We start from the raw sequence: 25,880 nt of genomic DNA on the forward strand, positions 1-25,880 counted from the left end.
AAACCACCATTGTGAACCAGCGTTCAATCATAAATCGATCTGATGAATCTGGGCACCCCTCCATCAATAGTTGTGAAGTTTTGATCAGTTCTCAGTTTTTCTTTTACAAAGCAGGTCGCAGTTGGTTAAATTGTCATGCGATCAAACAGTTCTGTCTGCACATAAATCATAATGGCATTCGACTGCCTCCCTTCTCATTTCCGTTTTCTAGAAGCCACCGAAAAAAGGAAGAAATTGCTAGTTTCATTAATAAAGTTATTGAAGGGAAAAAAAAATAGCTGTACCCGGATATGACATATTCATTTGGCTGAGAGGACGGTCCAATCACCGTTCTGCAGTGGGCGTGTACGAGAGGACTTGGTGATGGCTTAACCGTTGTCGTGGCAACCGCAGGTCGGCCTATTAAGAGCAGAGCTATCAGTACACCGGGACGGTTTATTTACCTAACGGGTGAACGTATGAAAATTATAGACTGCCGATGATCATAGTGATCGGGCTGCGTATGTAGTCCGACATTCTGGGGGAGTATTCCGGTCCTCGTCTCCTACTTCTTCGGTCCCCATAGCTGGACGGTTACCTGAGCCGACCATGTCCTCCTCATCTGATACCAGCCGAGAGGGGTGAGGATGCCGCTTGTATATAATACTGTGTGCTGTGGTGGGCGTGCTCTGTGGTGAAGTAGGGTTGCCTCCTCACCCCTTTAAAACCGAACACATATTAATTACACAGGTTCTGGGGCTGATTAAGGTGGTAATTAAAATCACTTTTGTGCATTATCTGTGTTAACCACTTGCCCTTCAGAGGATTTACTCCCCTCCCTGACCAGGCCATTTGTTTTGTGTAACTAACAATTGCGCAGTCATGCAACGCTGCACACATATTAAATTTACATACTTTTTTTCCAGTTTACTGAACTTTCTTTTGGTGGTATTTGATCACCTCTGTGTTTTTTATTTTTTGTGCTATAAAAAAAAAAGACCGATAATTTTGAGAAAAAAAAACAATATTTTTGCCTTTTTGCTATCAAACATGTCCAGTAAAAAAAATTAAAAAATCAAATTTCGTCATTTAGGCAAAAGTGTATTCTGCTTCATGTCTTTGCTAAAAAAAAAAAAAATCCCAATATGTGTAAATTAACTGATTTACCTGAAAGTTATAGAATTTACAAATGGCGGTATATATACTGGGTTTTTTTTTTTTTTAATTTTTACTAGCAATGGCGGTGATCAGCAACTCATAGCGGGACTGCGTGGGGCATTCTGGCACTGGGGGGAACTGACTTGGTGTCACTGACATCCCCAATGACACCAATACAGTGATCATTCCACTGACACTGTACTAATGGCACTGGGCAGGAAGGGGTTAACATCTGGGCGGTCAAAGGGGTTAACTGTGTGCTGTTTTTCTGAATGTGTGTGCTTTCCACTGTAAAAAGCAGTGTGCAGGAGCTGGCAGAAAGAGAACTATATTGTTAACATACAGTTCTCTCCCTCTGTCGGTAATGCTGATCGATCACTGGTGAGTAATCACTGGCCGGGACCTGGTGATTGATAGCCGAGGCTGCGAATAGCAGCGTGCTCCCTACCCAGAAAGGCAAAATCACATGTGTGTATGTATATATATATATATACACACATACACACACACGTGATTTTGTGCACCTCTTCCGCCCTGTATACTATAGGCCAGTGGGAAAGTGGTTAAGGTGGTATATTATGCTTCTGACCACACAGTCGTACAGGGAGCGAATTCCACAGATACTGCAGAGTGGGGTGTAGAACCCAGACACACCATAAAACCAGCATAGAGGCTCTAGAGAAAACTATGAAAGTACTAGAGATAGGCTCTCCAGCAATCTGCCAGACCCATGGGACAGCACACTGCATGTCAGTTGTTTTTCATTCTAACAAGTGAAGCAGCAGGATTAATACTGTAGAGATCACCTTTATGCTGGGAATTGTCTGCAAAATATTCAGCCTTCTCAGGGGAAACTAATCTAGAAGACATATTAGCAGAACTAACCAAGACTGAAGCCTTAAACCAACAAAGTCTCTTATGCTAGCCATACACTGGTCGAAAAATCGTTCAAACTCTTTTTCAAATAACGAACAGTTGGTTGTGGGTGCAAACATATTGCCATCGTGTAATGACCGAATTTCTAACGATAAATTGATCAATGGAGATAAACGAAGCTATCTGGGGCTAGAATCTGCAGATTGTGTTTAGAGACTGTGAGCAATACCTATGGACTACCCACATGCTGGCCTAGCTGCTGCATGGGTAAGATGTAAGCTAACATATGGTAACTCTGAAGCTGTACTACAAACCTTTCCACAAATCAACAACAAGGATCATCAAAAGCTCCAAGACCTAAGTGACCTGCTGATGGACCTAGAGTTTTGAAAGGCAGGACTTAAGTCATTTGGACTCCGCTCATGGTTTAAGTCTGGTGCTGTCAAAACTGCCATTCAGCCTGCAAAAGAAATGGGCAGCATAGGGCTCAAAATACAAAAGAGATTGTAATGTATCCTTCCCAATGTTCTAACATGTTTACAGGTTCATCAATGATCAAGCAAGAACAAGAAATTATCCCAGTTTCAGCTTGAGTGGACCCAACTTTCAACCAACTTGCATGACAATATAGCAGCTAAACATATATACTTACAGAAAACAGTATCTGTTAAAAAGGCAGACCTTCCATCTTGTCTCATCCTCTTCTACTGATCTAAAGGAGGTAGAGATAATGATCCTAATCATCAGTGCCCGATTCACAATAAACCTCACCCTCTCAAAAAATGTCATGGAAAATTTGGGATAAGCTATAGGTGCTGTGCTTCTTAAGACCATTTTACTAAAGATCCTGAGGGTATTACTAAGTTCACAAAGAGCAACATTGACAAGCATGTTACAGCTATTCATCCTTACCCCACTTCCTGCCAATCCAAAGCATCCATGGACCAAACCATGGCTGAGAACAGAATCATGTTCCATCTGCAATAACTGTTACCTCTTCATGTGCTGAAGTCTATGTGAAGGCTCCAATTCAAATGCTGTGACAAGGTATGTCTAGTCAAGAAACATCCAGTGGGGCAACCAGTGAAAGCTATCAGGATGTATGCCATAAGTGGAGAACAAGGCAACAGATCTGTAAACAAAAATTATTTTTTTGGCATAAAAGGACATGCAACACCATATACACTCACCGGCCACTTTGTTAGGTACACCTGTTCATTTGCTTGGTAACACAAATTGCTAATCAGCCAATCACATGGCAGAAACTCAATGCATTTAGGCATCTAGACATGGTGAAGACGACTTGCTGAAGTTCAAACTGAGCATCAGAATGGGGAAGAAAGGACAGATGATTCCTGAAGTTTTTTTTATCATGTTTTTTTTGCAGATATATTGTACATGAGAATCCTGATTCTGTATACCTCATAATAATTCAGTTGGTATGATGTGTTGAGTTTTTTTTTTTTTCTCCCCTCAGTGAGTCCTCAAAATGGTTGGATGCCCATTATGATCCTGTTGCTGGTCTGAATTCATTATCATCCTGCATTGGTAAGTTTTGGAGACCTCACTTACAAAAGATATTGAGAAGATAGAACGAATCCAGGGACGGGCAACAAAAATTATGAAAGATCTGGGGGATAAAACATCAGCAGATACTTCAGGAACCTAATATGTACAGTCTGGAGGAAAGGGGGGGAGATGTGATTGAAACCTTCAAATACATTAAGGTTGTGAATAAGACTCGGGACGGCAGTATTTTCAATATGCTAAGACCAAGAATGCAGGGACATGACCTCAAACTAGCAGAAGGAAAGTTCAAAACTAACCTTATAAAGTATTATTTCACTGAATGAGTAGTTGCTTGGAATAGAGTTCCAGTGGAGGTAGTGAGCCAGTCAACAGTAAGTGGATTCAAACATGTTTTGGTCAAACATAGATCTCTGCTCAGACAAAAATGTTTAAAAAGTATGTGTGTGTATAGAATATACAGTTGTGAGCAGATAAAACACATTTCTTTTATATCTTGTGGGATTCTTATTCAACTGTAGGCCGTAACAGAATGGCACAACCATAAGGCAAAACATGAAAACACGTAAACAAATGAAATTAACCCTGTTCAAAAGTCTGCCTACCCCTAGTTCTTAATACTGTTTATTGCCCCCTTTAGCATCAATGACAGCATGTGGTCCTCTGTAATAGTTGTCTATGAGGCCCCAAATTCGTGCAGGTGGTACAGCTGCCCATTCGTCTTGGCAAAATGCCTCCAGTTCAAGTCTTTGGTCGGTTTACATGAACCACTCATTTGAGATCTCCCCAGAGTGGCTCAGTGATATTAAGGTCAGGAGACTGTGATGGCCTCTCCAGAACCTTCACCTTTTTCTGCTGTAACCACTGGAAGGTCAATTTGGTCTTGTGCTTAGGGTCATTGTCGTTCTGAAAAGTCCAAGAGTGTCCCATGCGTAGCTAGCTGCTTTCATATTGCCATCAATTTTCACAAGATTCCCCACACCTTTAGAGCTCACTCACCCCCAAAATATCAGTGAGCCACCACCATGCTTCACAGTGGGGATGGTATTCTTGTCGCTATAAGCCTTGTTGACCCCCCTCCAAACATAGCATTTATGTTTTTGACAATAAAGTTTTGTTTTGGTCTCATCTCTCCAGATTACAGAAGCTGTGAAGCATGTCAAGGTGTTGTCGGGCATATTTTAACTGTGCTTTTTTGTGCCATTGGCCTAGTAAAGTCTTTCTGGCAACTCAGTCATGCAGTTCGTTTTTGTTCAAGTATCGTTGTATTGTACTCTTTGAAACAACCATACCATCTTTTTCCCAAAGCAATTTGCATTTCTCCTGAGGTTACCTGTGGGGGTTTTTTCGTATCCTGAACATTTCTTCTGGCAGTTGTGGCTTCAATCACTCTTGGTCTACCTGACATTGCCTTGGTATCAAGAGATCTCCAAATTTTCCACTTCTTAATAAGTGATTGAACAGTACTGACTGGCATATTTAAGGCTTTGGATATCTTTTTATATCTTTTTCCATCCTTATAAAGTTCCATTCCTTTGTTACGCAGTTCTTTTCTGCTCTCCATGGCTCAGTATCTAGCCTACTCAGTACATCCATATGAGTGCTAACAAACTCATTGACTATATATATACACAGACACTAATTGCAGTTTAAAAAGTCACAGATGTGGGAAATTACCCTTTAAATGCCATTTTAACCAGTGTGTGTCACCTTGTATGTCTGTATCAAAGCCAAACATTCCAGGGTATGTAAACTTTTGATCAGGGCCATTTGGCTGATTTCTGTTATGATTTAAAAAGGAGCCTAACAACTATGTGATAATAAATGGCTTAATATGATCACTATCCTTAAATAAGAAGTTTTTTGGCATGATAGGTTTTGGCAGATCAGGTTTTCAATGTCGATGCATAAATTTCACGATTTCAGCCAGGATATGCAAATGTTTGAGCACAATTGTATATACACTCACCGGCCTCTTTATTAGGTTCAGCTATTCAATTGCTTGGTAACACAAATTGCTAATCAGCCAATCACATGGCAGCAACTCGATGCATTTAGGCATCTAGACGTGGTGAAGGCGACTTGCTGAAGTTAAAACCGAGCATCAGAATGGGGAAGAAAGGGGATTTAAGTGACTTTGAACGTAGCATGGTTGTTGGTGCCAGACAGGCTGGTCTGAGTATTTCAAAAACTACGGATCTACTGGGATTTTCACACGCAACCATCTTTAGGGTTTACAGAGAATGGACAGAAAAAGAGAAAATATCCAGTGAGTAGAAGTTGTGTGGATGAAAATGTCTTGTTGATGTCAGAGATCGGAGGAGAATGGGCAGACTGGCTCAAGAAGATAGAAAGGCAACAGTAACTATGCAGAACACCATCTCTGAACACACAACATGTTGAACCTTGTTGCAGATGGGCTACAGCAACAGAAGACCACACTGGGTGCCAGTCCTGTCAGCTAAGAACAGGAAATGGCGGCTACAATTTGCACAGGCTCACCAAAATTGGACAATAGAAGATTGGAAAAACATTGCCTAGTCTGATTCTCGATTTCAGCTGCGACATTCAGATGGTAGAGTCAGAATTTGGCGTAAACAACATGAAAGCATGGATCCATACTGCCTTGTATCAAAGGTTCAAGCTGGTGGTGTAATGGTGCGGGGGGGATTTTCTTGGCACACTTTGGGCCCCTTAGTATTAATTGAGCATCGTTTAAACACCACGGTCTACCTGAGTATTATTGCTGACCATGTCCATCCCTTTAAGACTACAGTATACCCATTTTCTGATGGCTACTTTCAGCAGAATAATGCACCATGTCACAAAGCTCAAATCATCTCAAACTGGTTTCTTGAACATGACAGTTCATTGTACTTCAATGGTCTCCACAGTCATCAGATCTCAATCCAATAGAGCACCTTTTGGGATGTGGTGGAACGGGAGATGTGCATTATGGATGTGCAGCCGACAAATCTGCACCAACTTCTTGCTGCTATAAATATGGACCAAAATTTCTGAGGAATGTTTCCAACACCTTGTTGAATCTATGCCACAAAGAATTAAGGCAGTTCTGAAGGCAAAAGGGGGGTTGTCATGTTTCACATGACTGTCATATGCCTTTAAGTGTCTTCTGTATTTTATCTCTGTTTCTCCTTTTCCTTTGGTTTAGTTAATGCTGTATAGATAGCCCACCCTTTTCCCCAGAAATGCATTGCAGCTCTAGCCTCATGTCATAAAGCAGGACATATTATGATCTTTTGACCTATCAGATGTTTATTGTTGTAAGATTCTCTCAGTTTATGGAATAAACTTCACAAGATATCATCTTGATTGAGTCACTGACTGTGGTATCCAACTGAGATTGGCGTTATCGTTATCTCATCACAACTGTAAGTTACAGAGATCACACTTTCAATGCTTAGATTGGAGAGACAGAACAGGGGTCCAACCTGGTACTAGCAAGGTGTACCTAATAAAGTGGCCGGTGAGTGTGTGCTTACTTAAAAAAATATCCTTTATATCTTTCCTGTCTGCTGGCCATCTCTTTCCAAAACTTCCTGGATTCCCTGAATGCTTTGCATCTTCTCCCCTGCTGTTTTACTTTCAATTTCTACTACAAATCCCATGGTATGTTGTTGCCTGCTGGCAGTGATTCCTGTATTGATTATGCCTCCTGGGCTCTGTGACACAGCAGAGCCTATACACTTGGCTTAGTGCATATGTGTTACATAATTCAAAGAAACAGATGTGTAGGGATCACAAAGTAAGTTTACCAACTTCAAGAACCTTCAGATTCATAGGCGTAGGCTAGAAATAATTTAAATACATTGGAGAATTGAACATGTAAACCCCCAGTTTAAATAGAAATGAAAGGCAAAACATTTGTGTATACATACAGAGGGTAAAATAAATATTGAACACGTCACTATTTTTCTAAGTACATATATTTCTAAAGGTGCTAGTTACATAAAATGTTCTCCACATGTCACTAACAACCCAAAGAAAAAAAAGCAAATAAGTTCAGAAATTAAGTTATATGGAATGACATGGGGAAAAAGTATTGAACACATGAAGAAAGGTAGGTGAAAAATGGCATGGAAAGCAAAGGCACCAGCTGAAATTGTCAGTAATTGGGAAGCGATCATGCCCCTTGTCAGTGCAAATAATATCAACTGGTTCAGTCTCAGCTGATGGCCTACAAAAAGGTGTCTCATTACCAAGATGTCCCATAAGAAACATCTCATGGTGAGTAAAAGCAAAGAGCTCTCAAGACCTTTGCACCTTATTGTTGCAAAACATACTGATTGCATTGGTTACAGAAGGATTCCAAAACTTCTGAATGTTCCAGTGAGCACTGCTGGGGACATAATCTGGAAGTGGAAAGAACACCATTTCACCATAAACCAGCCACGACCAGGTGCTCCTCTCAAGATTTCTGACAGAGGAGTAAAAAGAATTATCAGAAGAGTTGTCCAAGAGCCAAGGACCACTTGTGGAGCGCTTCAGAAAGACCTGGATTTAGCACACTCACACAAAAGACTCCATTGCTGAAGAAAAAGCATATTGAAGCTCATTTAAAGTTTTGCTCAACATTTTGACAAGCTTGTGAAATACTGAGAGAATATAGTCTGGTCAGATGAAACCAAAATTTAACTCTTTGGGTGCCATAATACACACCATGTTTGGAGGTCAAATAGCACTGCACATCACCCCAAAAACACCATACCAACAGTGAAGGGAGGAGGTGGGAATATCATGGCTTGGGGCCATTTTTTCAGCATACTGTACAGGCAAACTTCATGTCATTGAAGGAAGGATGAATGAATGGAAAAATGTACCAAGACATTGTGATGAAATCGGCTGCCATCTACCAGGATGATAAAGATGAAACCAGGGTAGATATTTCAGCAAGCCAATGATCCCAAACACAAAGCCAGTGAAACTTTCAATTGGTTTCAAAGAGAAAATAAAGCTGCTAGAATGGCCCAGCCAATCAGCTGACTTGACAGTAAAAAATCTATGGAAAGAACTAAAGATCCAAATTCATAGAAGAGACCCATGGAACTTTCAGGATTTCAAGACTGTTTGTGTGGAAGAATGAGCCAAAATCACACCTGAGCAATGCATGCGACTAGTTTCTCCATACAGAAGAGGCGTCTTGAAGCTGTCATTACCAACAAAGGATGTTGTACGCATGACCACACAATTGTCAATTATAGTACCGCAGCGCCGTAATGCAAAAAATGGTCTGGTCAGGAAGGGGGGTAAATCCTCAGGAGGGCAAGTGGTTAAAGGAGCCAGCTGAACGTCATGTAGAATTGACATGTGCTTTCTGGTAGATAGACTGTTTACAGATATGTGACATGGTCAAGAAACTGGTAATTTTGCAGAACCTGAAGTGCTTTTGCTTTGTTGTGTTACATGGCGTCATCGGGGAAGTGATCATAAGTTGGAGTAATATTGTTTCATGCTCATATCACATGATTTAAGAAGATTTCGAGGGATTATTAGAATTGGATTAAAAGAAGTTGCTTAATACAGTAATCAAATGAGCCTCAGTTTTTGTTTTTTTTTGTTTTTTTTATGTATTTATTTTTTATTTGCCTTCAGTTACTGATGATGATTAAAAGGAATATGCTGGGATTAAAATATGGCTGATGTTGTTTGAAATGTGATATTTTCTGACCTCTTACAAGCTGTTTATGTAGCAAAGTGAATGTTTACTGAGCGTCGTAAATAAGGTGAAGAAGTGATCAAATCCTTCAATCAAGTGCAAACAAACATTCACTATACAAAGTTAGCATAAACCTTGCAAAGTGAATAATCCCTCTACTAAGTAACTCCTTTTGTAAATCAACAATGTCTCCCATTTTAAGTGTGCTTTGTGAGTTCACAGTTAACTATTATAATTAAGGTGAAGCCCACATGCCAGCTAAATATCAAAGTAGGGAAAACAAAATATGAAGGGAGCATTCATCTTTTGTAGGTAAATCTGCACGGTTACAACTACAATTTCTTGTATAAGCCTAGCCTCAGCTGGTTCCCTATATACATATCCACTCTGGAAAATGATCATTAAAGTGATATTAAATCCTATTTTGTTTCTTTTTATTAAAATAAAATAGTGTATTGGGCAAAATGGTCCCTTACCTCGTCTTTGGGAGTTCTCCCATGGCACTTTCCCCACCTCCTCCTTCCGTGTGCCCCTTTGGCAATCTGTGTGCTAAGGGGGCACTCTTATGGGTGTGCTCCTGAGCCAGATTGTGTGCAACCATAGACACACAGTGTGACTTGGTCAAGCCCCCTGCTCCCTCCTCACAGGATTTGACTGACAGCAGTAGGAGCCTATGGCTGCAGCATGGGACATTCAACTAGAAGTTGAATTTCACCTTAACATTTTCCTGTCAATCCGTGTGGACATCATATGACATCCCTCCAGATAGCTGCCTCCTGCGTGCCGGTGGGGCCACGCTGCAATGAGATCTGTCACTGGCTGTGTCCAGCGGACACAGACAATGACTGATCTGTGTACCAGCCTGTTGCTGGTACCATGTGAAGGCTGTGACCATTCACAGCAGGTCACATGACAATTGTAAACCATTGATGGCTTCCTTTCTTGCCATCCATTGTATACAATTGTCTTGCTAGCTGTGATTGGTCACAGTGATCACATGGTACAGACTGGGCCAATCACAGCCCATCTGTGTCATGTGATTGGCTGTGGCCAGTCACAGCTAATCACAACAAAACAAACTGAATGAATAGATTTTCATTCAGTAAAATGCTTGTTTATAGCAATGACATTCATTGCTATAAGCAATCATTAAAAAAAATCACTAACCCAGAGTAGTACAATGTTACTATGGTAACATTATATTACTCTGGTCACAGTGTGTTAGAAAAAACAAATCATAAAAAAAGTAATAAAATTAAAAAAAAAAATTTATAACAATAATATATATTTTTTTTTTTTCATACTGTCACTATTCAGTGTCTCTGATCACTGCCACACCAGTTATATGATGACGCTTTACTGTAAAATGTTTGCTTATAGCAATGAAAGTCATTGCTATAAGCAATCATAATGTATAAAAAAAATACTGACCACCTCCCCAGAGTATTACAGTGTTACTATTACATTATATTATTGTATTACATTACATCATTCCGGTCACAGTGTGTACAAAAAAAAAATTACGTTTTTTAGTTTTTTGTTTTTTTTTGACTGTCACCAGTCAGTCTCTAATCACAGCCACACCAGTTATATGATGACTGGTGACAGTATGTTTTTTAAATTTCTTCATTTTTCACAAAATTATGACAAAAAAAGACAACTTCAATAAGCTCGCTTACTAAATATCTCAGACTGTCTACTTTCCAAAAAAGGGTAATTTGGGGGATATCTGTGTACTGTCCTGACATTTTTGGGCCTCAAGAAATGAGAGAACCCGTCAGTACAGCAGGATTGATCGATTTTCAGATGTATACAATAGTTTGTGAACTCTGTAACTTTCCTGCAGACAAAATAATTTACACTGATTTGGGTTATTTTCACCAAAGAAATGTAGCAGTATACATTTTGGCCTAAATGTATGAAGAACATTTTTTCTGTTTTATAACAGAAACTAAGAAAAACAATTTATTTTATCGTACATCACAGGACACAGAGCAGGCCATAATAATGACTGGGTTACATGCCACCTCCAGGTGAATGGACACTGACCGACCAATCAAACAGGCAGTCCTCCCCCATATAACCCCTCTTACACAAGAAGTTTTTTTCGCCAGGGACTGTAAGGTGTATGGTCACTAAACATGTGCTGCATGTGCTCTGTAAGCATACTGGGAGGTCTGGAATGATTCTACTGAGAGTCAAGGACCTCAATCAGATCCATTCAAAGGCTGTTAGCCAAAATGGATGGTACCCGAGCCTCGCTGGATAATGAAAATAATCTTCGGGGTTTTGCCTGTAATGTGGCTTTACAGCGCTAGACCCTGCATTTTCGAAACCCTGTGCAGTTTGATCTGACCAAGGCGCTTCTGGCAGGGTGCTATACGGGTCCAAGGCAGTGGTTCCCATTTTAGAAGGGGGACTGAGACCTTGAAGGTCTTTAGGGCAAGGCCCGCCGTGATGGGTGAAGGTTGGTCTCTGACTAAACGTTCAGGGGCCCACAGCGGTATTGGTAAGTGTTTGTGCGTGTGTGTATGTATGTATATGTGTGTGTGTGTGTGTGTGTATATGTATATATATGTATGTGTGTGTGTGTGTGTGTGTGTGTGTGTGTGTGTGTGTATATATATATATATATATATATATATATATATATATATATATATATATATATATATATATATATATATATATATATATATATATATATATATATATGCACCTGGGAAGACCACCAGGGGGAGTACCTTGGCTGCTACCGCTGCTGGACCCTGGAGAGATGACCAAGACACACGGCAGGTTATTCTAAGGGCATGAGAGTATTTCCCTAGGAAGGTTGTGTACATGGTACCCCTTTGATTCAGTGGACTGCATTGGAGTGTGTTGCTTCACTTTAAGGAGTACTATCGTGAATGCTGTGTTTTGATTAAATTCTTAAACAGTTCTTGTAACGCTAGTGGAGGTAATGTCATCCAGAATGCGGTGTGGGGCAGGCACAGCAGGAAGGGGTGCAAATGCACCACCGGAAGGTCCTGTAGAGCCTAGTCGAAATGCCACTGTGTTATCTTCTCCTGAAAGACCAGGGGCAACAGGTCAACATGAGCCACTGCGTTTGTCTGACATTTTGGTTACTACTGGTGTGTGTCTGCTTCAGCGTACGTAACCAAGGAGGATTCTGCATCAGCCTTAGCAGAGTTAGAATACAAGATTGCTGTGATTTTTGCATCCCCATCCTTGGACCCATCAGTCCTTGAACAAGAGTGGGTGGAATCTGAGGATGAGGATGCGGTAGAAGATCTTCTTCAAGAGGGTCGGGCAATTGATTCTCTATCAGAAGAGTCACAGCCTGATGAGAAGCAGGGGGTTTCTGCTTCTCAATCACAGAGGTTATTAGTTAAGACCCTTACCGATATGGTCCGGTCAGAGGTTTCAAGTTACCCAGCCTCCCCCCCCCCCCTTGTGGAGGCATCTGAGGGCTCTTTTTTTTTTCCTCTTTGAGCTCATTAAAGCCGCCTCAAAGTACTCAGGCTTTTTCCAGTGAACCCTCTTTTGGAGCAAGTTATGCTGAATGGGAGTACCCAGACAGAGTTTTTGTTCTGCCTAAAAGATTCTCCATTCTGTATCTTATGGAGGAGAAGTTAATTAGAAAGTGGGGCATGCCAGCGGTGGGCGCAGCTGTGGGACAGACTAAAACATTTAATGTGAAAATGGCTTAATGTAGCTTAACGTGTAATAAACTGCCTAAATCTTAATCAATTGACTTGAAACTTTGCACGGCACAAGGTCTCAACATCCCAAACATGTCCTACAAGTTTCATAGATTTTGGCCTGCCACAAAGAAAATGGGGGACATTAAGCTTGTTTTTTGGTAGCTTAATGTACAAAAAAGAGCTTAGATATTAACCAATTTCCCCCAAACTTCACACAATAGAACTCTATTGCAACATATTCTGAAAATTTCAGATCATTTGGTAAATTACACCAAAGGTTATTCACGTTAAAGTAATACTAAAGGCTGTGGGGTTTTTTTTGCATAAAAATAACAAACGTGATACTTACCTCCTCTGTTGCAATTGGATTTGCACAGAGCAGCCGGGATCCTCTTCTTCTCGGGTCCCTCTTCTGTGCTCCTGGCACCTCCCTCCTTTTCAGTGTCCCCACAGCAATCAGCTTGCTATGGGGCACCCAAGCTGTGTCACAGCGCCGTGTGTCCATTCAGACACAGAGCCCCGACTAAGCCCCACCCCCCTCATCTCTGATTGGCTAGCTGACTTTGATTGACAGCAATGGAAGCCATGGCACTGCTTTGTCTCAGCCACTCAGGTAGGAGAATCTCGGAAGGCTGAGAAAGTCATGGTGTTCGCTGGAGAGAGGGAGATAAGGTGAGTGTTAGGGGGGCTCAGGGGGACTGCTGCACACAGATGGCTTTTTATCTTAATGCATAGAATGCATTAAGATAAAAAACCTGCCTTTACAACCACTTAAAGCTATATTTTACAATGCTAAAACATTTAATGTAAACAGCTTAATGTAAAAAGAGCTTAACGTACCCAAACATGTCCTAGAAGTTTAATGGGTTTTGAGCTCCCCACAAGTGAGTGACATTAAGCTTGTGTAGCCCCTACCACCTTGTGTAGTGGCCATTGCGTGGGACAGCCAATGGGGGAATATTATGAGTGTGTGTTTGTGGCTCACCAACCAATCACTGGGGATTTCTTGGCTTGTGGTGCATGCTTGGGAAGTGCATATTTCCAAGTGCTAAATACCAGTCAATATTGGCACAAAACCTTCAGGCTTCTGCTCGAAAGCTGAACATGAAGAGGAAGTTCATCTTTCAGCATGACAATGACCCAAGCATACATCCAAATCAACAAAGGAATGGCTTCACCTGAAGATTATTAAAGGTTTAAAATGGCCCATCCAGAGCCCAGGCCTGAATCTGATTGAAAATCTGTGGGGTAATCTGAAGAGGGCAGTGCACAGGAGATGCCTTCGTAATGTGACATATTTGAAGAGTTTTTGCAAAGTCAAGATGTGCCATGCTGATGGACTCATATCCAAAAAGACTGAGTGCTGTAATAACATGAAAAGGTGCTTCAACAAAGTATTATTTTGAGGGTGTGCACACTTATGCAGCCATATTATTTTAGTTTTTTATTTTTACTTCCCTCCACCGAAAAGATTTCAGTATGTTTTTCAACTGAGTTGTACAGTTTATATGTCAAATTAAAGGTGGAAATTTTTCTGAAATTATTTTTTTTTGTCTCATTTTCTCACATCAGAGAAACCTGACTTTTTTAACAGTGGTATGTCGACTTTTTATATCCACTGTATATATTCATGAGAATTACTGTGTGCTCAATCTTAGTACAGTCTACCTCCAGGTCAAAATCTATGAAACTTCTAAGACATGTCTGGGAAGTTGAGAACGTGGGCTGTGCAAAGTTTCAAGTCAATTGACTGAGAGTTAGGCGCATTATGGTGCTTTTAGCTCTTTTTACATTAAGCTGTTTACATGAAATGTTTTAGCATTGTAAAATATAGCTTAATGTGAATAACTTTTGGTGTGATTTACCAAATGATCTGAAATTTTCAGAATATGTTGCTATAGATAGTTTTCTATTTTGTGATGTTTGGGGGAAATTGGTTAACATCTAAGCTCTTTTTTGTACATTAAGCTACCAAAAAAACAAGCTTAATGTCCCCCATTTTCTTTGTGTAAGGCCAAAATCTATGAAGCTTCTAGGACATGTTTGGGAAGTTGAGAACTTGAGCTGTGCAAAGTTTCAAGTCAGTTGAGATTTAGGCAGTTTATTACACGTTAAGCTACATTAAGCCATTTTCACATTAAATGTTTTAGTCTGTCCCCGCAGCTGTGTCTTCCCTGAATAAGCATTTAACTTGTCGTGTGGATAATGCCCAGGTGTTTAAGGATTTGGCAGATAAAAAAATTAGAATTCGCTCCTCAATGCTCCCTCTTCCCTGGCAGCGGCTGCTGCACAACCAGCGGTTGCTGCTATCAGTATCTGTCAAGATTCTGAATGACCATGTTAAACTGGTGGTTAAAAGACCATCTATTTTGAAGGAGGATATGGCTGGATTTGGCAGATTTACCACAGGCCTTGTGTTTTGCAGTTGATGCCCTTAAGGATTCTATTCAGCAGATCTCTCGAATGGCCCTTCTGTCGGTACACATCCGCAGGGTCTTGTAGTTAAAGAGTTAGGCGGCACAACTTCCGTGCAAAAGATTGTTGGCGGATGTTCCCTTTCAGGGAGAATGTCTGTCTGTTTGGGGATGTCTTAGACAAGTATATCCAGAAGATCTCAGGGGGAAAAGTGTGCTTTTACCCTTTAAGCGAAAGTCCAACGTCCGACCTTTAAGGGGCCAGTAACTTTGGTGGTTGGGGCTTCTTCCGTTAGGCAAGCATTTCACTGGACACCAGGGCTCTGCATCGAAAATGTCAGGGCCAGAGGAAACCCTGGGTGCAGAAGCCTACCAGGTCAGATTCTAAGTCCGCTTCATTATGAAGGGGCGCCCCCACTCGTGTGGGTGGTGGAAAGACTTGTTTTTTTTCAGAGATCTGGAGAGCTGATCCAGGACAAGTGGGTCACTTATACAGTTGCTCAGGGGTACAGACTGGAGTTTTGGGGCATTCCTGCTACCCATTTCTTAGGGTTCAGTGTATCCAAAATCCATTGAGAAGGAAATCTTTGTTTCCGTTCGACCAGCTGTTGTCCCAGGCCACGATTGTGGAGGTTCCATCGCATAAAAGGTTCCAGGGATTTTATTCAAACCTCTTCACAGTTCCTAAACCGAATGGGGATGTAAGGCCTCTTCTAGACTTAAAGAGGCTAACCTGGTTCCTAAAGATTTGTTCATTTCAGATGTAGTCAGTCCCGTCAGTAGTTGCTCCTTTACAAGAGGGAGACCTTTTAGCGTCCATAGACATCAAGGACGCATACCTGCATGTACCAATATTTCCAGCTCATCAAAAGCTTCTGCGGTTTGCGATAGAAACTCAACATTTTAAGTTCCTGGCACTACCTTTTGGGCTAGCCATGACTCCTTATGTGTTTACAAAGATTCTGACTCCAGTTCTGGGGCTGCTCAGAACTCGGAGAATATAGATTTTGGGCTATCTGGATGATCTACTGCTCAGGGATCAGTGTGGTCCAAGTCTGAGAAAAAATGTGGCACGCTTGGGCTGGGTGCTCAACTTTGAGAAGTCAGCCCTGGAGCCAGTACAGAGTTGGAGTATTTGGGGTTGGTCCTAGACACTGTCCAGGCAAAAGTGTTTCTGCCTCCAGGAAAGGGCCACTCCCTGAGAAATCAGGTTCAGAGTTTGAGGAGCAGGAAGTATCCTTCCAGTCAACTCTGTATGAGGTTAATAGGAAAGATGCTATCCTTATTTGAGGCAGTGCCCTATGCGTAGTTCCATTCAAGGCCTTTGCAGAGGAATATTCTGTTGCCATAGAACAAAAACATTCCAGCGCTTGATTACTGCGTTTCTTTCTCCCCCTGGGTGCTGCAAAGTTTGAAAGCTCTGAATTTGGAAAAGGGGAAGATCTTTCCCACCAGTGGTTTGGAAGCTGGTAACAACCGATGTCAGCCTCTCGGCTTGGGGGGCTGTTCTAGAAATGACCACAGTCCAGGGGATGTGGTAGCCACAGAAAAAGATTCTTTCCATAAATATCTTTAGATAGCTTTGGACGGTGCGGCTTGCCCTGAGATACTGGACGACCAGGCTTCATGGTTGGCCAGTTAGGGTCCAGTCCAACAATGCTACAGCAGTGGCACACATTAACCACCAAGGCGATACCAAAAGCCGGAGGACTCAGGAGGAGGTAAGTCACATTCTGGCTTGGGCAGAAGGTCGTGTTCCAATTCTGTCAGCAGTATTCATTCCAAGGATAGAGAATTGGTAGGTGTTAGAAGCTTTCCTTAACCCAATATCTAATATCTTCTTATTAACAGTACTAACATAAGTATGAATGAGTTGGATCTTAATAGAATAATTGAGTTATTATATTTATATTTGTTCTAGATTGGGAAAAGTAAGGAATTAGACTTCAGAGTCTGTGAACATATATCTTGGGTTTTTCCTTTACATTCAAGCCACATATGAGAGCAATTAGCTATACCTTCCCCCATCCTCCCCCATCTATGTAAGAGATAAAGTTACACTCAGACTTTGAGAGAAGTACATTGGAGGTTTTGTTTTATTACTTCTGTTGGTGTCAATTATCTTAGTGGGACTACAAGAGAATACCAACCCACTTTTAGGTTGGTGGGGGCTGGATTGCTCTTTTTTAATAGCAGAACAAAGGTTTGAGTCTCGGGCACTCTATAGCAGCCTTGATGCGACAGACATACACACACACATACACACACATATACATATATACAATCTTATTATCAAGAACTTAACTATATTTTTTGGACATTATTTAAACATTCTGTATGCCAATATTTTATTTCTAATTTTATGCAACGTTATTATTAAATCATCTTTTTGACTTTTATACAAGCAGTGGAAGGACTTTCTATCTAAACATTTCTCATCAATACAAGTTAATAAAATATCGAGTCAATACGATATTTTACAGTGGCGAGCCTCCAGTTCGATTCGTTTCCGCCGATCGCTTATTTTTGACTTTTTTTCTCTTTCATCTTGCTGAGAGGGAAGCTGTTTGTAAGTCAACAAAATATGAAGTCAAGCTTTCAGGAGAAGTAAAAGTCTGCAACAGATGAATCGTCGGCATAATCGAGAACCTAAAAGCAGAATTGGTGAGAATTTTGCGCAATTGCAAGAAACGCTGTTCCTTGGTGATGTCATTTCCCGCCAAGAGAGAAAAGACGCGTTATGTAAAGAAAGACCTTCTTAATCGGTAAGTAATGGATTTTATTGATGAATTATCTAGAGAGAGTAAGTTAGAATTCAAGAATCTGTCTACATTTGTTAAAGATAATGAACTTTGGCGGTACATGTATAATGAGTGCTTACAGGCTAATATTAAGATAGAAAAATCTAAGTTTTCCTTTAAGAAACTGAGCAAACAAGTTAGAAATGTAATGAAGTTAGTTCATGTTTTTAACGCCATGATTTTTGATGTTCCTAAGACTGCTACATGTGTAATGAAGCAAGATCAGAGCAGTGTATGTGCTAATTGCCAGATTTTGACTGAGCAAATAGATGATATGCAAAGTGCAATTCAAACAAAAGACATTCAGTTATCTGACCTGCAGAATGATGTAAAAAGAATTTGTGTGAATACTAAGGCAGAGAAACAAAAATCTTTTGTACCAGAGATCCAGTATATAGAAGGAGATCCTACCAATCAGGAAGAAATGTGTAAGAGAAAATTAAGGGATAAAGCTGCAAAACTTAATCTTAAAATCCTTGATCAGCTCATGAAAATTTTGAAGGATATGCCAGCCTATGATATGGAATCTGATGCTTTCTATAACATGGAGGTTTATGAAAATTTTTGTAATAATTTTTGTTTAAATCAGGAGCAAAGAAATTTTCTATTCTGTTTATGGCTCCCCAGTGTTATGGCATGTAGATTAATCAAAACGCCATATATTGAGGATGATGAGGAAATGCATAGCAATGCATCAGACCGACTACGTCAATTATTGAAATTTACTACTGGACAGGAAATTCCTTCTTTGGAAATCTTATACTCCTTAAGAGCTACGATTAATGATGATCCTTTTGAATTTAAAAATAGATTTTCTAAAGTATACAAAATGATATTTAATTTAGACAATGAGACTCCTTCTATGGTAAATGCTTTTGTTAAAAAATTCAAGTATCTTGATCCAGCATCTGTTATTATTGCTACTGGAAAAAATGATTTAGATCACGCAGCCAAAGTTATAGATACATTTAGAAGGCTTAAATTAAACAATCAGAAGAAGGAAAGTTTAATTGTTCAAAATGGAGAAGAGAGAGAGACCATGTGCTTAGCCACACCCAGTTATGATGATGAATACGTCACAGGCAGGACGAGAGTCTCAGAGCAGACAGGAAATACTATTTGTTTCTATTTTAAACTATTTGGTCATTTGAAAAGAGATTGTATTCATTATAAATTAGATTTACAAAGAAAAGCTTTGGAATTAGAAGACCAAAATATAATTTCTGAACAATCTACTCCTCCATGTTCCAACAATAGTCTGTCTGAGTTGCCTTATGCCTCAGAAGTTAAAAAGATCAGTTCACTGAGAGTCAACAACAGCTTAAACAATATGGTAAACAGTGCTGTTGTCATTAATAGGAATGGTTTACTGCCATTGCCGAAATTGAGATCAGGATCAAATCGAGATTCTTCTTCTTTACTGTTGGAATATGTTGCTCCAAATTTATTGGATGAAAGTGGAAGGCCCAAATCAACATCAATTGATTCTTCCATGTACGGTAATGTTGGAAGTATTTGTACAGCAACTGCTGACATGTCTTCAGATCATAAATGGCCACATACAGGAACCAATCTTGAATTGGAACAATTGGTTATATCACATAAGGATCTTTGGAGTCAAAGCAAAAATGATGTAGGTTTGTTTACAAATTTTGAAATTGACATTGAAGGTAGAGACCCTAAGCCTCAACCTCAATACAAATTGCCATTAGAATCAATTAATCCACTCTCTTCCATTGTAGATGAGTTTTTACAGCAAGGAATTTTAAAGAAAGTACAATCAGTGGTGAATAATTGTATTTGGCCTATCAAAGTTGATAATTCATATTCTTTATCAGTTGACTTCAGGACATTGAACAAATGCATCACAAATAACAAATCTATTGTTCCTGATTGTAACATAATGTCACATCTGGATGCCAAGGCCAAAATATTCTCAGTACTTGAAATTGCCAATAGCCATTTGTCAGTACCCTTAGCTAAGAGTTGTCAATATAAACTTGCTTTTAGCTTCAACAAAGAAACTTATACATTCACAAGATTAGCCCCAGGCATGGATATAAGTGATGGCATTGTTCATGAGTATTTGGGAAAAATATTATCTAAATTCTCTAGGCCAGAATGTATTGTCCAGCATGTAGACAAGCTTCTTTTGTCTACACAAAATATAACTGAACATATCACTCTTTTGTCTGAAATATTTAAGTTATTACAAACAGCAGGATTGAAATTGAATACAGAGAAAGTTCAGTTGATGAAAAGACAGGTGGAATTCCTTCATATGCAAATTAGTCATGGACAGAGACAGTTGTTGCAAGAAAAAGTTAGAACTATTTCTGCTTATCCAATTCCAACAAATCGCAAGGCTTTGCATCAGTTTTTGAGTGAAGTAAATCATTGTAAAGATTTTATACCCAATTTTGCAGAGAAGTCTAGATCATTATTTGATCGTTTGAGACAAAAAGATGGAGTATTTGATCAATGGGATCAAACTGAGAAAGAAGCTTTTGAACTATTGAAATGGGATTTGCAGAATGCTACTACATTAAATACTGTTGAGTTTTGTAGTAAAATTCCTTTTGTTTTAGAAACCAATGTTTCCAGTAATGACATCTCAGTAACTTTGTCACAATTAAAAGAAGGTAATCAGAAAATAATAGGTTTCTTCTCAAGAACTTTGACAAATATGGAGAAAAACTTTGATGCACATATGAAAAAATTGTTAAGTGTTTTCTTTGCAGTCAAAATAACTGAAAACATTGTTAGATCAAGTAAGATTATATTACAGACACCTGATTCATCAATGAAACTCCTAGAGGAAGATGGTTCAACAGAAAATTACCGTGAAAATTATCCTATATGGTATAAAACACTGTCTTCCAAACACATTCAGATAGATGTAACAAAAAGACATTTTCAGGAAAACATACCAACACATGTTTGTACAGCTGTAGGTGAGAAGTTTGTACCTCATGTTTTCAACATAGGAACTGAGAAAAGTTTGAAACCAGTATGTATTACTGCAGATCAGTCTTACACTACAAGAAGTGAGCCAATACAGGAAACAGTTACGCATTTTTCCAATTTTATAGAGATAAGATCAAAGGCATGATCCTTTGTCATCTCTGGGTTGATACAAAACCTTTCTTTGGTTTTGAAACCAAGGTTTTGAATCATGACCAATAATGGAGATGTAGCGTCCTGTTATATTTATTTTTGTTTATTTCAGGTACTTATATAGCGTTGTGAATTTATGTAGTGCTTTTTACATATATAGTACATTCACATAAGTTCCTAACCCTCAAGAGGAGTACAATCTAAGGTCCCTAATTCACAGTCATACATACACATACTAGGGACAATTTAGATAGGAACAATTCTCCTACCAACATGTCTTTGGAGTGTGGGAGGAAACCGGAGTACCTGGAGGAAACCCACACAAGCACAGGGAGAACATGTAAACTCCAGGCAGGTGATGCCATGGTTGGGATTTGCATCAGCAACCCTAGTATTGTCAGGCGGAAGTGCCCGCATTCTAAAATAGAACACTACAAGTCAATAAGAAGTGTTATAATCAAAATATGTCTTCCATGTCATGACTAGAAATGTTTGTGATTATGATATGTAATATTAACAGATAAATGTAAGAGGATTAATCAATGTAAAATTATCTATGCCAAAATAATGATACTGCATTTCTGTTACAGGAAATGACCTAAGAGTAACTGTTAAAGGAAGAAAACTCAAATATTTCTAAACCTTTCAGATGATCATACATTTTCCAAGAAGGAAATTTATTCTGGAAGAAGCTTTGCAACAAGAATTTCATTCATCATAGTTTTGTTGTTCTTTTTATGTTCAATAAAGTTATTTTAACTTTACAGAGCGCTAGAAGAAGACAAGACATCTCAAGGCATCTCATAGAGGAAGAACTTATAAAACAATTGACTTTTGACTACTGATGAAATAATTCATTCATCATCAGATATATTGGTTTTTTGTGTGTACATTTTATTTTGACATATGTTTACCATATCAAGATGAGATCCGTTTTCACATGAACATTTGCAATCACACACTATGTATTTTCAGAAATGAAAGGGTTAAACTTTTGTTATAACAGAGTCACTCTACTTAGTTAGAACATCTGTTGTTAATTAAGCTAGAGATATGTTATTCTAAGGTACATATAGAAAAACTTAGGCAAGCTTTACATTGTTATATGTATGTTTTTTAAAAAAAAATCATTTGATATACATGTATGGATTGAAGTTAGAGAACATATGTTATGTTTAAATGTTGATAAGGTAATTTGAAAAATGTATGGATTATAGAACTGTGTGCTACACACATTTTGGAGGGAAAATATGAAACATCTATTTTTTAAGTGACATATTTTAAAGTATTGTACTATAATGTTACAGTTATACATTTATTAAGGGGATGAATTATTTGGTGAAAGGAAAGGAAAATAATAAGGGTAAAAATATTTTTATGTGATACATAACAAAAGGTTTATCAAAGAATTTGTTTTCCCATTATAGAATCAAATTAAAGATATGTTCAGATCAATTATCTTAAGATCCAAAAACGCATGAATGGATACGAAAGTGACGAGAATGTGTATAAATGGATTAAGATAAGGAAAATGATTAAGATTCGATAAAATCGATCATTTTGAGAGGGAAATGTTAGAAGCTTTCCTTAACCCAATATCTAATATCTTCTTATTAACAGTACTAACATAAGTATGAATGAGTTGGATCTTAATAGAATAATTGAGTTATTATATTTATATTTGTTCTAGATTGGGAAAAGTAAGGAATTAGACTTCAGAGTCTGTGAACATATATCTTGGGTTTTTCCTTTACATTCAAGCCACATATGAGAGCAATTAGCTATACCTTCCCCCATCCTCCCCCATCTATGTAAGAGATAAAGTTACACTCAGACTTTGAGAGAAGTACATTGGAGGTTTTGTTTTAATACTTCTGTTGGTGTCAATTATCTTAGTGGGACTACAAGAGAATACCAACCCACTTTTAGGTTGGTGGGGGCTGGATTGCTCTTTTTTAATAGCAGAACAAAGGTTTGAGTCTCAGGCACTCTATAGCAGCCTTGATGCGACAGACATACACACACACATACACACACATATACATATATACAATCTTATTATCAAGAACTTAACTATATTTTTTGGACATTATTTAAACATTCTGTATGCCAATATTTTATTTCTAATTTTATGCAACGTTATTATTAAATCATCTTTTTGAGTTTTATACAAGCAGTGGAAGGACTTTCTATCTAAACATTTCTCATCAATACAAGTTAATAAAATATCGAGTCAATACGATATTTTACAGTAGGCTTCTTCCTCATTCATCGGCGGTTGTTTCTGGGGGGAATGGGCTCTGCATCCTGAAGTTTTACTGCTTTACTGTCTCTGAATTTGATAGCATGGCTGTTGAGACCCAAATCTTGAAAGATAGGGGATTGTTAGGCTTGATTATCTACATAATGTTGAACGCTAGGAAGCTAGTTTCTAGGAACAATTATTATAGAACTTGGAAGGCCTATATTTCCTGGTGTGAAGATCGAAAATGGCACACCTGGAAATATTTGATTGGGAGAATTTTGTCTTTTCACCAATCGGGAGTAGAAAATAAGTTGGCTGTTGGTACTATTAAGGGTCAGGTGTGCTGTTCCTCCTGTCAGACCGCCCCTGTGTCCTTGGAACTTGGCAGTTTTACAGAAACCACCATTTGAAACCATCAGGGAAATTCTGTTAGTTTTGCTAACTCGAAAGTTTCTGTTTTTGGTGGCAATCACCTCTTCAAGAAGGGCATCGGAGTTGGCAGCCCTTTCTTGTAGGGAACCATTTGTATTGCCAGAAGGACCCAGGAGAAAACAGGCGGCATCCAAATCCACTATTTCTAAGTGGATTAGTCAGTTAATCATTCAAGCCTATGATTTGAAAAGCAAGGTTCCACCCTTTCAGGTAAAAGCACACACTACCAGGAGTGTGGGGGCATCTTGGGCTAACCACCACCAGGCGTCAGTTGCTCAGGTTTGCAAGGATGTTACATGGTCTTCGGTTCATACATTCACAAGGTATTACCAGGTGGATGTCAGGGCCATGGAGAATTCTGCCTTTGGTCGCAATATTTTATGAACAGCTAAATATCTCCTTTTGGGATGTTGGTGGGAGATTTATTGTGATGTTACCCACCCCTCAAGGTTATTGCTTTGGGACATCCCACATAGTCATTATTATTGTCTGCTCTGTGTCCTGTGATGTACAATAAAGAAAATTGAATGTTTTCATAAATTGAGTACATCACGAGACACAGAGGTCCCTCCCCTTTCTGGATTTTCATTGCTTGCTACAAAAAGTACTTCCTGTGTAGGAAGGGTGATATGTTTGATTGGTCAGCCAGTGTCCATTCACCTATAGGTGACATGCAACCCACATAATAATTATTATTGCCTGCTCTGTGTCCCTTGATGTACTCCAAGAAATGGATTTTACAGGTAAGTATGTAAAAAAAAAAAAAAAAAAAAAAATCATTTTTTTTTCCCTTTTAATTTAGCAAAAAATAAAAAACCCGGTGGTGATCAAATAGCTCTATTTGTGTGAACAAAATTAAAAAATTTAGTTTGGGTACAGTGTTGCAATTGTCATTCAAAGTGCGACTGTGCTGAAAGCTGAAAATTTGGCCTGGGCAGGAAAAGGGTTAAACTGCCCTGTACTGAAGTGGTTAAATTGTTCAACCATATAAAAATTAACATCCTCCCCGAAATTTTGCTCCAGGTACAATTAGGCATTTTGAAGGCCCTCATACTTTTTTAGCAGTGAGTTGGCAAACTAACATTTTTTCTTAAATAAACCACTTACATTACATATTTTCTGTTTTTCTCCATGAAGCTCTTGCTGATTTACATGGGGATGGCGAGTATAAGGTAATACTTGTTCACTATAAGTAGATAATCTCTTGTATTGATATATTTTAATTACATAAATAACCGTTACTACTTTCTGTGGCAGATGGTGGTGGGTGACCTGGGCAGCGGGCCCTATAACATGAAGCTGAAAGTGTATAAAGGCACAAGTTTGTTGTCAGAAAATGCCTTGCTTGACATGCCAACTGGCGTTGTGGCTTTCCTGATGGATCAGAATGAGCCACGAACACCAGCTGTGGCCGTGGCTTCTGGACCTTTCATATATGTATACAAGAATTTGAGACCCTACTTTAAGTTTACCCTGCCAGCACTGGAAGTCAATGCCCTGGAGAAGGAAGTCTGGGATCAAGCTAAAGAGGTAAGATGAAACAAGAATGGGCTGAAAGACAGCAACTATTTGTCCAACAGCTGAAGGGAGCCTGAAGCTGCTTACATGTAGTTGTTACATGGCTCTTTGTATGTACCTTATGTGCAGCAGGGAACATGGGCAAATTAAGTTAGTGTTTTAGGTTAAGTTTTATTTCATGAAATAGGAAAAGTATAGCCAGAATTCTAGTTTTGTACCAAACAAGCTGCATCCTTCAAGTCTGTCAGCCTGGGTAAAGTTTTGTAAAATAAAAAGAATAACATTGCTCACACAGGACAGCGAATGAATTTGAGCCATGGGTGTACTTTTCGGCACCACCGGGCTTTACAAGTCGATTGAATATTTCACTTATGCCAAAGAAGCCGTGCAGAAAATGGTTGGCTGAACAGTGTCTGCATCCTGTCAAAT

The 25,880-nt window shown here is 39.2% G+C and overlaps 1 protein-coding gene across 2 annotated transcripts in view; it reads left to right on the forward strand.

The window, feature by feature from the left end:
* Positions 1-352: 352 nt before the first annotated feature.
* Positions 353-25,880, forward strand: part of BBS1 (Bardet-Biedl syndrome 1) — a 67,040-nt gene continuing 41,512 nt past the window's right edge. The window contains exons 1-4 of one of the 2 annotated variants that reach the window (XM_089658079.1): positions 353-620; positions 3,491-3,561; positions 25,071-25,105; positions 25,191-25,463. In XM_089658079.1, coding sequence (XP_089514205.1) covers positions 589-620; positions 3,491-3,561; positions 25,071-25,105; positions 25,191-25,463 — 411 coding nt within the window. In that variant the 5' untranslated portion in view covers positions 353-588. The remainder of the gene's footprint in view (positions 621-3,490; positions 3,562-25,070; positions 25,106-25,190; positions 25,464-25,880) is intronic. The other variant, XM_089658080.1, reaches the window with a different exon arrangement.

This window comes from Staurois parvus, unplaced genomic scaffold, assembly GCF_062004578.1.
Source record: "Staurois parvus isolate SC_StPar_1 unplaced genomic scaffold, SC_StPar_1.0 ptg001051l, whole genome shotgun sequence".
Taxonomy (NCBI): domain Eukaryota; kingdom Metazoa; phylum Chordata; class Amphibia; order Anura; family Ranidae; genus Staurois; species Staurois parvus.